Source organism: Rhinolophus ferrumequinum, chromosome 3, assembly GCF_004115265.2.
Source record: "Rhinolophus ferrumequinum isolate MPI-CBG mRhiFer1 chromosome 3, mRhiFer1_v1.p, whole genome shotgun sequence".
Classification (NCBI taxonomy): Eukaryota; Metazoa; Chordata; class Mammalia; order Chiroptera; family Rhinolophidae; genus Rhinolophus; species Rhinolophus ferrumequinum.
Window position 1 is genome coordinate 14,364,762 of NC_046286.1, and position 13,564 is coordinate 14,378,325.

General features: G+C 30.8%; 2 protein-coding genes across 9 annotated transcripts in view; one reads left to right on the forward strand and one right to left on the reverse strand.

Moving 5' to 3' along the window:
• SUPT3H (SPT3 homolog, SAGA and STAGA complex component) overlaps positions 1–13,564 on the reverse strand; it is a 443,570-nt gene that overhangs the window by 389,208 nt on the left and 40,798 nt on the right.
• RUNX2 (RUNX family transcription factor 2) overlaps positions 3,753–13,564 on the forward strand; it is a 325,498-nt gene continuing 315,686 nt past the window's right edge. For all 8 annotated transcript variants that reach the window (XM_033100697.1, XM_033100717.1, XM_033100743.1 and 5 more), the window contains exons 1-2: positions 3,753–3,970; positions 4,171–4,294. In XM_033100697.1, coding sequence (XP_032956588.1) covers positions 3,833–3,970; positions 4,171–4,294 — 262 coding nt within the window. In that variant the 5' untranslated portion in view covers positions 3,753–3,832. The remainder of the gene's footprint in view (positions 3,971–4,170; positions 4,295–13,564) is intronic.

The following is a 13,564-nucleotide window of genomic DNA, read 5'->3' on the forward strand; positions in this document are numbered from 1 at the left end:
AAAAAACCTGGAAGAAGGAGGGAGGGAAAGAGGGAAGAGGCGGGAAGCGAGAAAAGGAGAGAGAAAAGTTCAGTATTTTTCTCTTTGGCATCCAATTTCCACATAATCTCACATTTAGACAGACAGATGCTAATACTAACTAAATGAAGTTGTTCAAGCAATCACTGACATGGTGGTGCTTTAGGTTTTTACATAATTTAATTAAAACAAACTGAGAAGGAAAGAAAAACAGAGAAAATACTCTCATTACAGGAAGTAACACAGAATACCCTGTACACACACACAATCGCAGACATGTGCATGCAATTGTGTATACTAACATATACCCCATTAAAATAAGGAAGTGGAACTAATAATTTAAGGTACTAATAAAATTATATGCATTTTACTAATATAAAAACTTTTCAAATCATCAATATAAGGCCCAGTAAATGCTATGTGAGCTGTTTTAAACGGCTACACATCAAATCCAAAAAAACTGTCAAAAAATACATTGTCACATACCGAGCTAAAACAATTAAGAAAGTGTCTTGCTAAAACTTCATAATCAGTGAAAACATTTTAAGCCAAATTAGGATTTCTACAATTTATAAAATTCCTAGATTAAACGATTTGCCCTTGTTGTTTTTCATTAAAAGAAAAATAGAACAGCAGCAAACAGAAGTTTAAAACAATGAAACAAACCCACAGAGATGAGCACAATATCGATATTGATAAAAAAAAAATACTGCATTGAAATAGGATCATTATTCAAAAATACAAAATAATTCAAAAGGTAACAATGAAGATATATGCAGCATTTAAAACACTATTACACTGTCATATTGTCTAACACCATACAATATGAAAACTGTAACCAATGTTGACAAATTCAGTAAATACAAGGCAAAGGGGAAGCAAGATAACTACTTTTTGAAATTGATTTCAAGTTCAAAGCTGTATTTCACTTCCATGGCATTAAAGTACATAATTTAAACAGCAGACCTAAACTTGTTACTTACTTCAACATAGCATATACTAACATAATCCCCCAAAGGATGAAGTTTGGAGGGTCTTTGAAGAACAAAGAAAAAACCCTGTGGTTTTCATTTCTGATTTTAAGCATAGTATAAATCCATAATCAAGAGCTGTATTTGCAGTGACTTTTCGGAGTCAGTCTCCCTTCATCACATGTGGGAAGCTATTTGTAATGACACAAACTGTCAATTACCAAATACATACCAGTTATCACTGTTGTTTTAAAATTTTTACCATGAAGTAATATTTTCTCCAAAAGAGGATATATTGTCAATTCAGAAAAAAAAAAAAAAATGTGTAGATAATGAATATACAAACTTTAAAGCACATGACTTCACTATCTTTCTCCTATCAGAATTTGATGGGCCTCACACAAAACAGAAAGGGTATATTCAACAATATCTATTAAACTCTTATGCAGTAAGAATGATTATCCTGACCCAAAAATTATGGGCAGAAAGGTTACCTGCAAAAAGAGAACAAGCAGTTAAACGCATAGATGTTAAAGATTATTCAAATACATATAAAGTCAATTTGGAGGACTAAAGCACACATAATTTTCAAAAAAATTAAGAACGTATCTAGCAAAAAGTCAGCACTGTAAGATGTCAGAGAACCCTTCTGCAGAAACTAAAACCTCATTCTAAAAGAAGAAAAGCATTTATTTACCATACTACAGCAGCTACCTACATTTTTTCAATTGCCTGATTCTGTTGTTATTGTATATGCATATGGAACTGTTTGGAAATTCCACAAATTACACAAAGCCCTCCCTCAACTTACTTTAGATATTAATTAGAGATAGAGATCATACTAGTCCACCTTATTTATTAAAGAGAATAACTGAGTAACTTTTCTCTCCTTTGCATGAAATAATTACATGTTAAATGAAAGCTTTTACTTTTCTGTGTAAAATATGTTTACATACACAAAGAGGCATGATTAGTCTACATTTAAAACGAAACACTAAAATGTATTTCTGGTCTTTTCTTAACTAAAATTTTGTTATGAAAAAGTTCTGGACATTTGAATAACAAAGGAATAAAATCATTCCCATGTCCTCCCAGTGTATTTTGGGCACATCAATTTTTTGTGAAGAAACTCATGAACATGTCTGTACATTTATCTTTATCTAATATAAACCAAAACAGATAATGAACTGTGCTAGGAAGTCCATAGGAAAGGATATTTTGGCTCTAATACCTTCCTTACTTTTTCCCAGCCCTTATCCCATTATATACCCCAAATAATGTTTTGTAATTCACTGTCTCCACCCACCCTCCCAGTCATTTACTTCACGCCACTCCTAGTTACTATCACACTAGGAAGAAGTCTAACATGCAAATTCAGAGTGGCGTGGAGAAATGGAAAAAATGCCTAGAAAATTGGTCTGTTCGGCTTTATAATTTTTGTTGAAAAATACCCCATCACTCCCAACTGATGAAAACAGGAAGCGCTATTCATAAATATGAAATTCTCTGCCTATGATATATAATCATCCTAATAAGAAAATGAGTTCTATACATACATGTCCAAAGGGGCAAAAAAGGAGATAGTTTCCCAAAGATGTTTCCAATTTTCTTCTGAATCGGAATTAGCAAATCGAGACGACTAACATACTCTGTCTGTGTGCATTATTCCTTACTACACACAGCATTTTGTAATTTATTTCAAAGCTTTCATTATAAACAAAAAATACAGCTTCTGTTAACCCACTCCGCTCTGAACTTATAAAATGTAATATTGAACAATGTAAGTTACAATGCAAGAATTTTACTTTATGTACGTATGAGATCTGCTATCAAAGTCTGTTAAAGTAAAATCAAAATAAACTAAAGAATTATACAAAATGAATTCAATTCCTTGAAAAATAAAAATAATTACAAGAATAAAGAAAACTAAGATGCATTCAATAACTGTTACAATTCTTGTCATTCATTTTTATAAATCCTCAAACTAGTCATAAAATAAAGGTATTCATAATATAAACAATACTAATTATATTTAATCTTTATTGTAGAAGCCGGCATCTAATATTGATCATACATAAACTAGACAGACATGATTTAACATTTGTAAAAGGAATCCCCAGACTAACACTTTCATGACAGCCAATTAAAGTCAAGCCCAGCAAGCAGTTTGCAACCAGACCTTAAGAAAGGTAAACTTTTTTACAATGAGTTACAGATTCACAAGTTTAAGAAGACAGGAAAAAGAAAAACAGAAGGACTCCAATCACCCAGCAAATATGAAGCAGACCCCAGAATGTGATATAATCCAAAGATGTAAATTATTGTAAATCATCACTGTTGTTCAGAATTTCACACAGCCTGTTGAGCCAATTTTGCTCACTTTTCCACAGACACAATAATGAGCTAAATAAAAGGAGGAGGCAAAAAAAAAAAAAAAAAAAAAAAGTGGGGGTAGGAGGATAGAAAGGAAAGCCCTTAACTGCAGAGTTCTGCTCTACAAATGCTTAACCTTACAGGAGTTTGGGCTCCTTCAGCATTTGTATTCCATCCAAATCCTCATGAGTCACAAAAATTAAATAGCTATATCCTTCTGGATGCCAGGAAGGGCCTTACCACAAGCCTTTTGTCAGAGAGAGAGAGAGAGAGAGAGAGAGAGAGAGAGAGAGAGAGAGAGAGAAAGGGAGAGAGAGGGAGAGAGAGCAAGGGGGGAAAAGCCACAGTGGTAGGCAGTCCCACTTTACTTTGAGTACTGTGAGGTCACAAACCACATGATTCTGTCTCTCCAGTAATAGTGCTTGCAAAAAAAAGGAGTTTTAAAGCTTTTGCTTTTTTGGATTGTGTGAATGCTTCATTCGCCTCACAAACAACCACAGAACCACAAGTGCGGTGCAAACTTTCTCCAGGAGGACAGCAAGAAGTCTCTGGTTTTTAAATGGTTAATCTCCGCAGGTCACTACCAGTCACCGAGACCAACAGAGTCAGTGAGTGCTCTCTAACCACAGTCTATGCAGTAATAGTAGGTCCTTCAAATATTTGCTCATTCTCTTTTTGTTTTGTTTCCTTGCTTTTCACATGTTACGAGCTACATAATTTCTTGACAGAAAAAAATAAATATAAAGTCTATGTACTCCAGTCATACTGTAAAACTAAAACAAGGTTTGGGTATGGTTTGTATTTTCAGTTTAAGGCTGCAAGCAGAATTTACAACAGAGGGTACAAGTTCTATCTGAAAAAAAAAGGAGGGAGTATGGCATCAAACAGCCTCTTCAGCACAGTGACACCATGTCAGCAAAACTTCTTTTGGGGTAAGTGTTATCATATTTTAAAATCCTATTAAGAGTTGAACCTGTTAAACATAAAGGTATGTTTCTTGGATAAACTAACTAACTGCTAGCTTTTCTGGATAAAATTATAGTAAAGATCATACTAATAATGCTACTTTGTTGCACTGAAAGTTGAAAAATGAAATTGCTGTACATATTTGCATCTGTAACTTATCTACTCAGAGTAATGGCCTGAAATAGAAAAAATTATCTCACATTTGTCAAAATGTTTTTTAGCGCTATAGAAATAAGGTAGTTAAAACAGTAAAAAAGTTTAATATTCTCATTAACCCTCACTGAAATAAAATGAGACACTAAATTAATCAAAGTACTATGAAGTATTCACTCCGGCAGCTCGCAGTATTTGAGCAAATTTCAAAAAGGAAGCAATTTTACAAAATAACAGACCACAGAATTATCTCAACATTATGTTCTACTATGTAAAACAGAGAAATAAACCTGCAATACAGTTAACATTTTAACTAGCTCATCGAAAAGAAATCTATTTATAATTTTAAACTGCATCATAAGATATCTGCGTAACTTTGTTTCTAAACAACTTTATATAATTGAAGCCTGTATTCAACTGAAATAAAATTAGGATATGTAATAGCCATTTTTAAAAGATCTTTCTTCAAAGTTACCCAGGATATTAAAAAGTTTACAGAAGTCTTTAAAAACTTACATGCAATTCTATTTTTCTATATAATTTTAATTTTACATCTACACACTATTATCCATGTGTAGAATTTCTCATAAACACATAGCAAACATTGAGACGTCTAGGATTCTTTTAATCATATTCTTGGACCTACCAAAATGAGTACCGTTTAGTTTCATGAAAAATAAAACTCCGTAAGGATACCCTGCATGATTTAAGAGCCATACCTATTAAATCACGCTGGACTTTAAAAGAAAACAGGCATAATATCATCCCTTAATATTTAATTTCAAGTTAGTATTGATACACAAAAAATAAACTGCTTTGACATTCGGTATTATAGTAAAATATCTAAACACTTACAAGATTTTCTTTATGATGTCCAACATGTCTCAACTACAAGGCAAGATTATAAAATTTTCTTTTATGCTTTAAAATAAATCCTTTTGCTGTGTATACTATATTAACTTTGCTTTATAACTTACAACTAACGATTGGAGTTTCCTTTACTCCTCCTACTTCACACATTTTAACTGGCTACTAGAGGATCAGTCTTAGTTTAGGTCAAAGAGAAATAAACCTGAAGCAGAGAAAAAGGTTTTCTTAAAAGGGTGAGGAAATGTGCTTTGTATTTTACTAAAAAAATGTAAAATTCCTTTAGTGACTCCCTCAATAGTTGTAAGTGGGCCCCATCAGTCATAACACATACAATATAATAATCAAAGATTATTTTTTTTAATTTAATGGTAGGCAGTAAGTGTTACTCTATAAGTTTTTCTTCAAGAAGGAAACAGAACATATATACAACTAGACTGCCTTACAGCCCATATTATAATTATAGCTTATACATGGGAACTTTTGCTGTTCTTACCCAAGAGATGAGGAAAAAAAATGGTTAAAACTATTGTTATATGGAGGGATAACTTGAAACAGGCATCTCAAGCAGTTAAGTTACTGTTTCACTATATTACCGTTTTGCTTTTTGTTTTAAAATACGTTTTTCTAACCAGATTGGGAACAACACGTTTCAAGGACTATTTCACCATTATAAGTTCTTAATATTATCATAAAGAATATATTAAAATGCTGTTTATTCTATCATATTAGGGGTCTTACATTTCTATACTACCCTTAATAACTATTTCTACGGTAAATTTTCTGGAACTTGACCAAGTTTCTAAACAGCAAGGCATTGTAGTAAACTAAATAAAGATCATCTTCTGTTACACGTTATAACAATTCTTTCCCTTCTGAAAAGTAGAATTTACCCTCTCCCACCCCCAAAGAGTACTTTAGAGCCTGGAGAGAGAATTTAAGATGAACCCACTACATCAAACTAATTACAGGTGGGTAGTGGACATTCTGTATAGGTTATCATCACACTGCAAACATTTCCCCAATCTATAATCTATTTGAAGTCTACAACCTCACTTCAGGCTTTAAATTCTTATTATGATGATTATCAAAACAACCTAGTGAACTGTCAAAAGTATGTGCTCCAATTTTGCAAAATAGTTTTTAAAAGTTTAGGCTTTTCCTAGGTGAGGGACAAAGGACATACTGACCAACTGCCTGATTTCAAATATAATAAGTGAAAATGAGTGTGTGTGTGTGTGTGTGTGTGTGTGTGTGTGTGTGTGTGTCAGACAGGCAGACGGACAGAGAAAGAGAAAGCGAGAGAAAGTGTTCCCAGGTTCTTGCATATCTCAGCATATCATTTATCTTGAATTAAGTAAGAATTTTCAATCTGCACTACTCAAAATATGTCCATTATTTACCATAAATAAAGTGTTGAAAATGACAGATATGACTCATAGAGTACATTATAATTAAGAACTTACTTGTGAAAATATATCAGTTGACTGATTAAATTTCTACATAAAACCTCTGTGACTGATTGAACATGATGTGTGAACACTGATTCCCAAAATAATAGTGGTGGTCCCTACCAATAATAATAATTTTAGTTTCAAGATTTAATAGTGACAAAGTGTCATAACTTGCTTATAAAATAAGAGAGCCAAATTCCAAAAGCCAGGAAGAAAATTTAAAAAGTCAAGAACAAACACAGAAGACCACTCCAATACATACGAAAAGCTAAAACTGTCAATGCAATTCCCAAAGACTTGTATCATAAATTATTTTAAATTATAATAAAGAATCCTAATTTGACATGAAAGTGTTAGATTTTACTTTTAAATTTTAAAGATGTATTAAAATGTAAAAGATTTCAAATAAATCACATAAAAATATTTTGTTAGTCTTTTTGAAACTCCTGATAGTCTCTAAATCACAAGAAAGGCAAGAAATATACATTACATTAAGATATATTTTAGTTATTTTAAAAGAAGAAAAAATTAATATAGTCAACACCCTTTGAACTAATCACTGATAGTTTGACTTGTTTAAATCAGTCATGCTAAAGTTAAATTCAGTAAGATAGAAATGTTCCAGTTTGTTAAAACAACACTGAAATATTTGATGGTTAAATAAACTGCAGAGGGGGGGAAGCTAACTCATTGAAGGCACTAAGATTTTATCAAACACACAGAATTAATCTTTATTGAATAGAACCATTCACAAATCAAAAGTCACTGTACTTCAATACTTTCAACCAACGCTAATCAATTACAAACCTTTTCTAGTGCTTCAAAACTCATGTGCTTTCAATTTTATACACTGGTGGTCCTCAAGTACTGTATTGGGGCTGAGTTAAGACCTTCTGTATCACAACTGTTTTTTTCCAACAAATACTCATCTAGAGAGCTTTTTTCTTCTCAAGAGCTGCTCACATGAAAACTGTGGTAATATTTTTATACTGTACTTCTTTGTTGAAGCAAAAGGTTAGGGGTTATCTAAATACCTCAGCTGTATATACAAAAAAGGGAAAAGGTAAGTATTCATATTAAAAAAAAATCCAATGGGACTGGATTATTTATTTTTGCATTTCCTATGATTAATGATGCACCCGTGCATACTTGAAAACTGATGGCAAACAGGGTAGCATCTCAAAATTTTTCTCCAAAGCATACAAATACCAACCTTCCATGCTGTTCTAACCCTTGTTCAGAATACTAAAATGTGACAAGTCTAGGTCAATAGTGACGTAATGCAAAAGCTCCGCAAAAGCAGTAAGATTGAAAATGCTAATGAAAGTCTGCAGAGATACAGTTATATAAAGGGTTCACTGGAAGGGTGGACCTCTACAATGTCTCTCTAAAAAATATTACACATATGGTTAAATAGACAAAAACCTTCAATATGAAAAAAATCCTTCCTGCAAATAAAATTGTAAATGTGACAAAGCATAACTATTTTATCTAGTCATTTACCATGTAAACCTTATTAATGGGTGCCAGCAAAACCAATGCTAATTTAGGCAGAGACTTCCCATTAGGTTACCTCAATGCACTATATTTTTCCTACTATACAACTGAATTCCATTAAAGATAAAATTCTACCAAAAAGAAAACAAACCTGTCATTAAACTCCCATAATAAGGTAACAATAAACTCTAATACTTAACATTTTCTAAAGAGTAAAATTCTAAGATAACTGTCTGAAGTATATGGAAATTCTTTATGAAATCTGAAATGTTTAATAAAACAAATCTTCAGAAAGTCTCACATAATGAAAATATATACCGTAATACAATCTATTAGGTTGGTGCAAAAGTAATTGCAGTTTTTGTGATTATTTTTAACCTTTTAAACTGCAATTACTTTTGCACCAACCTAACATTACCATTTCAAAGATTATGGAATTCAGTGGACATGTATTTTGATTAATGTGTTACGATTCAAAAAAAAATGGGGAAATTCTATACCTATTCAAAGGGAGTTTTCTTACAATTTTAACTACAGTTGACCACAAGCTTTTGTCCATTCAACAGCAGACATATATAAAACAGGCCATACATTCCCACATAAATTTTTAAAAACCTCTATGACAACTCAGATTAAGTGCTCTTTTATTACAATGAATACAATATCTTCATCTAATGTAGAAGTTTTAGGAATTTCATCCCCTGTATACTATTTATTAAGGACATAGGATTCAAGGTTTGGAACTGTGTTGGATGGATATAAACAACACCATTATTAACCATTTCAGGTGTTTATTGTTATTCTTGAACAGGATGTTAACTCTAAAGTGTGTTTTTTCATAAACATGCTTTCTTTTATTAATAAATAAAAAGCTCATCATTAACCATGATATATAAAACAATTCCCAAATAAGATGAGCTGTAGAGTTGAGAGAGTCCTTTAAAGGCTAGTTGCTACGTAAGCATTTAATACCTGCAGTGAAAAAAAATTCATTATTCATCCACCTCCTAGAAATACCTTATATTATTATTAATACTCATAAATCCAACAACTAATATATAGTCTAGGACAAAAAAATCATACCAAGTGTGATACTGGCTCCAGTAAAAAGAACATAAATGTTAGTTTATTTTGATTAAATGATTTTCATGTTTTAAATTAATTTCCCACAAAACAAGCAATTTTTCACTATACAGATATAGTAAGAAAATGCAACTTTTAATAATGTTTAAGATAGTTTAAAATTATTCCACTGATGTCAGCAAATTTACAAAGTTAGCATTATTCTCAGACATGTATTTAAGACTATTGTGGTAACTAGTTTAAAGACTCTGTTATCTGCACTATTTCTACATCAACCCTTAAGAAATTATACTTGAGAGTTACATTAGAGAAGTAACATTCCTAACAAAGTATATCTAAATATCCTGTGCAAGACAAATAATTTTCATGACAAAAATCAAATAATTTATTTTACTTTTCAGTTAAATTGGCTTTTTTTTACATCAATTATGGTCCACTAAAATTATTATACCATCAACTATAAAATATATCTACATGAAAGACTTTTAAAATTCGAAAATTTAAATACATTTATAGGTTCCTCCGAAATTATATGAACCATTTACAGGCTCCTCCGAAATTATATGAGCCAAACCATTGTTTACATACATATTCCTCATATTCAGATATCTTACATCTAAGTCCATTTTGTGCTTCAGAAAAAGCAAATAAAGGAAAAATGTTAGCTGGATAACAATGACAATCATCAAAAAGGTTTTAAAAACACATATGCAGTATTTATTTGGAAAATTAAAATAATGATGCTGCGGTATTCCAACTTTATATGGACATGGACACGTTTTTATACAGAAACAAAGTATTTGCCATATAAATATACAACTTTAATTTCTTTCAACTATCAGTCCAGCTCAAAATTTTAATACATAGTATATGCATTTGCATATGCATATGAACGCATACTCATAAGTGATTACAGCACTTGGGATAATAATTATAAACCAGGAAAAAAACATTGTAAATTATTTAACTGAAGAATTGTTTGTAGCTCTTTTGTGAAAGTTAATCAATTACTTTTTACATGTACACTAACAGATAACTATAAACCTATAAAACTAGTAACAGAGATCAGACATCTATTGGGAAATTCAAGATAAACACAATCAAAAACTATGCCTGTGAAACTCAGGATATAATTTTCCAGTTATAAATTTAAATAATTAAAAACATATCAGTTAAACAAACTATTATAGTTCACAAGAGCAAATATGAATGCAATTAATCTGCAAACAGATACCCACTTATCTCAGAAAACAACTCTGGCTTTGAGCTACACAGGTATACTTTCTATATATTTATTCATTGCCCATGTAACCTGGATAAATAATTTAAATTAGGCATTGTGATTTTTAATTTGGTTACTTTGTTTCAGTAGTAATAATTTTATTTTTAAATGTCTCCACTGAACTTCCAATTTAAACATCCAATTTCCAAGATAATCTTTAAGTGAAAAGTATCATTATTTCTACCAAATAATTAAAAATTTCTTAAATGAATCTAAACAAGGTGAATTCATCATGAAGCTAAAAAGATAAAATAATAAAGTGCTACATATTACTTACAATTGATACTTTAACCCATTGGTTTTACTGTATTTGTATAACTTGATCCTAGAAAATAGACACGAGTATCCAAAAGACACGAGGTATATATTCCCTTTAATCAATAATTTTATTGTAAGATTTTTTTGTAAACAGAGCTCAAAGAAAAGCTATTTTTTTAATAAAAAGTGAATTCTCACTGTATTTCATAAACTTCTATCAGATTCCAGAAACCTGCAATATTACAGTACCAAAGAAAGAAAACCTTATGCAAATGACCTACATTATATCAATCACTTGGTTTTCTAAGAAACGGATAATTTTAAAAATATGTAAGAATTTCATACTAAGGACCTTAACACCCAATTCAAAAATATTAGGATGTTATAAGAGATACCTACAAGAATACTTCCATCAAGACAGTAGCATCCTAACATTAGGTAAAATAATTGGTTACAAAAGATAATCTAGTAAGATCAATTTTTACCTCTCATGAAATTGGTAAAGCTTTTAGATACTTCACTTTTGACAAACGGCACAAAAAAGTGCTACTGCTCTTACAAATAAAGAGTTCACTACAGAAATGAAAATATTCAAAAAGATAATCCATAAAGCTGATACTACTTACAAAGACAATGTGCTACAGCACACTTATAAAGCAATATAAACATAAAAGTCGATGTAATCCAAACCTTTGATTATTAATCCAAATCTTCTCTCTATAGTAGAAACTCTTCTTTCATATATTATTCAACTCCAATGTTCACACAGTATTCTTTACATTCCCCCAGTTGTTAAAACTAAACATACATAATATATTCTCTCTCCCTTTCTCTCCCTAAATCTTAGAAGAAAAACTTGTAACATTTTCAAAATTTTTTACCACTAGTAGCACCTCATTTTAAAAAGGTTATTATCTAAGCTAGATAGGACAATCAGTACTGTCAGAAGTATATCATTCTTGATTTAGTAATAGATTCAACAATATATTTCCCTTATAATATGCATAAGCATATTACAGAATATTTCAGTAGACCAATGGGACCAGAGAAAACACATGAAGAGATTTTTTTTCTAATTATCATCCACAGGTATGCAGGAATAAAATTGGGCCATAATTATCAGGCTTATTTTCATTTTCATAAATATTACTTTTAAAAATATAATGATAAATCATAATATATCAAGATGCATTTAAATAACTATTTTTAAGAGAGCATACTAATTAGGCTTAAATTGCTAAATTGTTTAATTATTAAATGGTTAAACTTCTCTATGTATGTTTACACATGGAAAAAATTTTTACTGAGACATGCTCAAACCGTTTCTTGTCTATGAAATAAAATCGTGTGCTCCAACAAATACCATAAAAAATATTTTGATGAAGTATTTATTTACAAAATAACTACATATTACATGTACAAAATGATAGGAAGAGATTTTCTATAATGAAACTATATTACTATATGTAAGTAACTCAAATTTTCCACTTTGATTTAAACCTCATTCAGCCAAATGCAGTCAATTCACTGTGTTTCCATGATCCAAAAATATCTAATATCCTCAATACTACTTAAAAGAAACCTTAAGGAAAATCGTCTTATTATTATTATAAGCTGACAGAGAGGTATTTTTTGAAAAGTAGCTGTGAAAATAATGTAACCTGAAAACTTACATATGAACTTAAAACTTCCATACTCAAACAATATGAAATGAACAAGAAAATAGCAAACAAAGGCATAAAATAAAACTCTACCTAGCAACAATACCATATTAAGAGTCAACCCTGAGAACAGGAGAAATAAATCCATGTGCTTTTTAAAATAAATGCTCAAATTAAAACTTGGCTTTTAACTGCTCAAACAAATATACAACATACCAGTGACTACAGAATTTTCTTCTAAACTGGCAAGACTAAAAAGAAGCACATCAATTAATTCCTAATTTTGCAATTATAATGTGTGATACTTTCTTTACCTATAAGACTATCGTTTATTCTAACTTGGCTGGAAAGGCTTGCCATTGCAATTTTCCTGTACGTACCTCTTCCTTATCAATTATCGTTTATCTTCAGCATTCGGAGAAAAGAAAAGCTTCAAAACTTTAACTGAGTTTAAAACACATCATTAAATCAATATACACAGAGTGACTTTAAAAATACTCATTTCTAAAAGACTAGAAAATCTTCCTTTTTTTAAGCTGATGCAACTACACATAGAAAGCAACTTTTAGTAAGTTCTTTGCTACGCCATAATGATCTGCTCCAGAAACTCGAGGGTACCTAAAACAACGGGCTACCTGTTCTAGCCTTGCTTAGGAATGTGTCCAAATCATTTTTATTGATTTAACCTTTATAGGAATGCTACATATCCTCAGAGCAAAACATTTTGAATGTATTTATAATATGATACACTTCTGAGAAACCATGAAAAAGAAAGCCTAAAACAAATCTAGATACTTCTTCACCCTTGGTTGTTATGGGTTTATTTTTGTTTACTTTAAACACTATCAACAGACTTAAATATTAAATAATTCCATTTAGGGAAACTTATTTTGGCATCACTGTAAGTAGAAATAAAAATTTATTTTGAAAAAAAGTGCGTTTAAATCAATTCTAACTTTAAGAAATAAAATGCCTGACTTG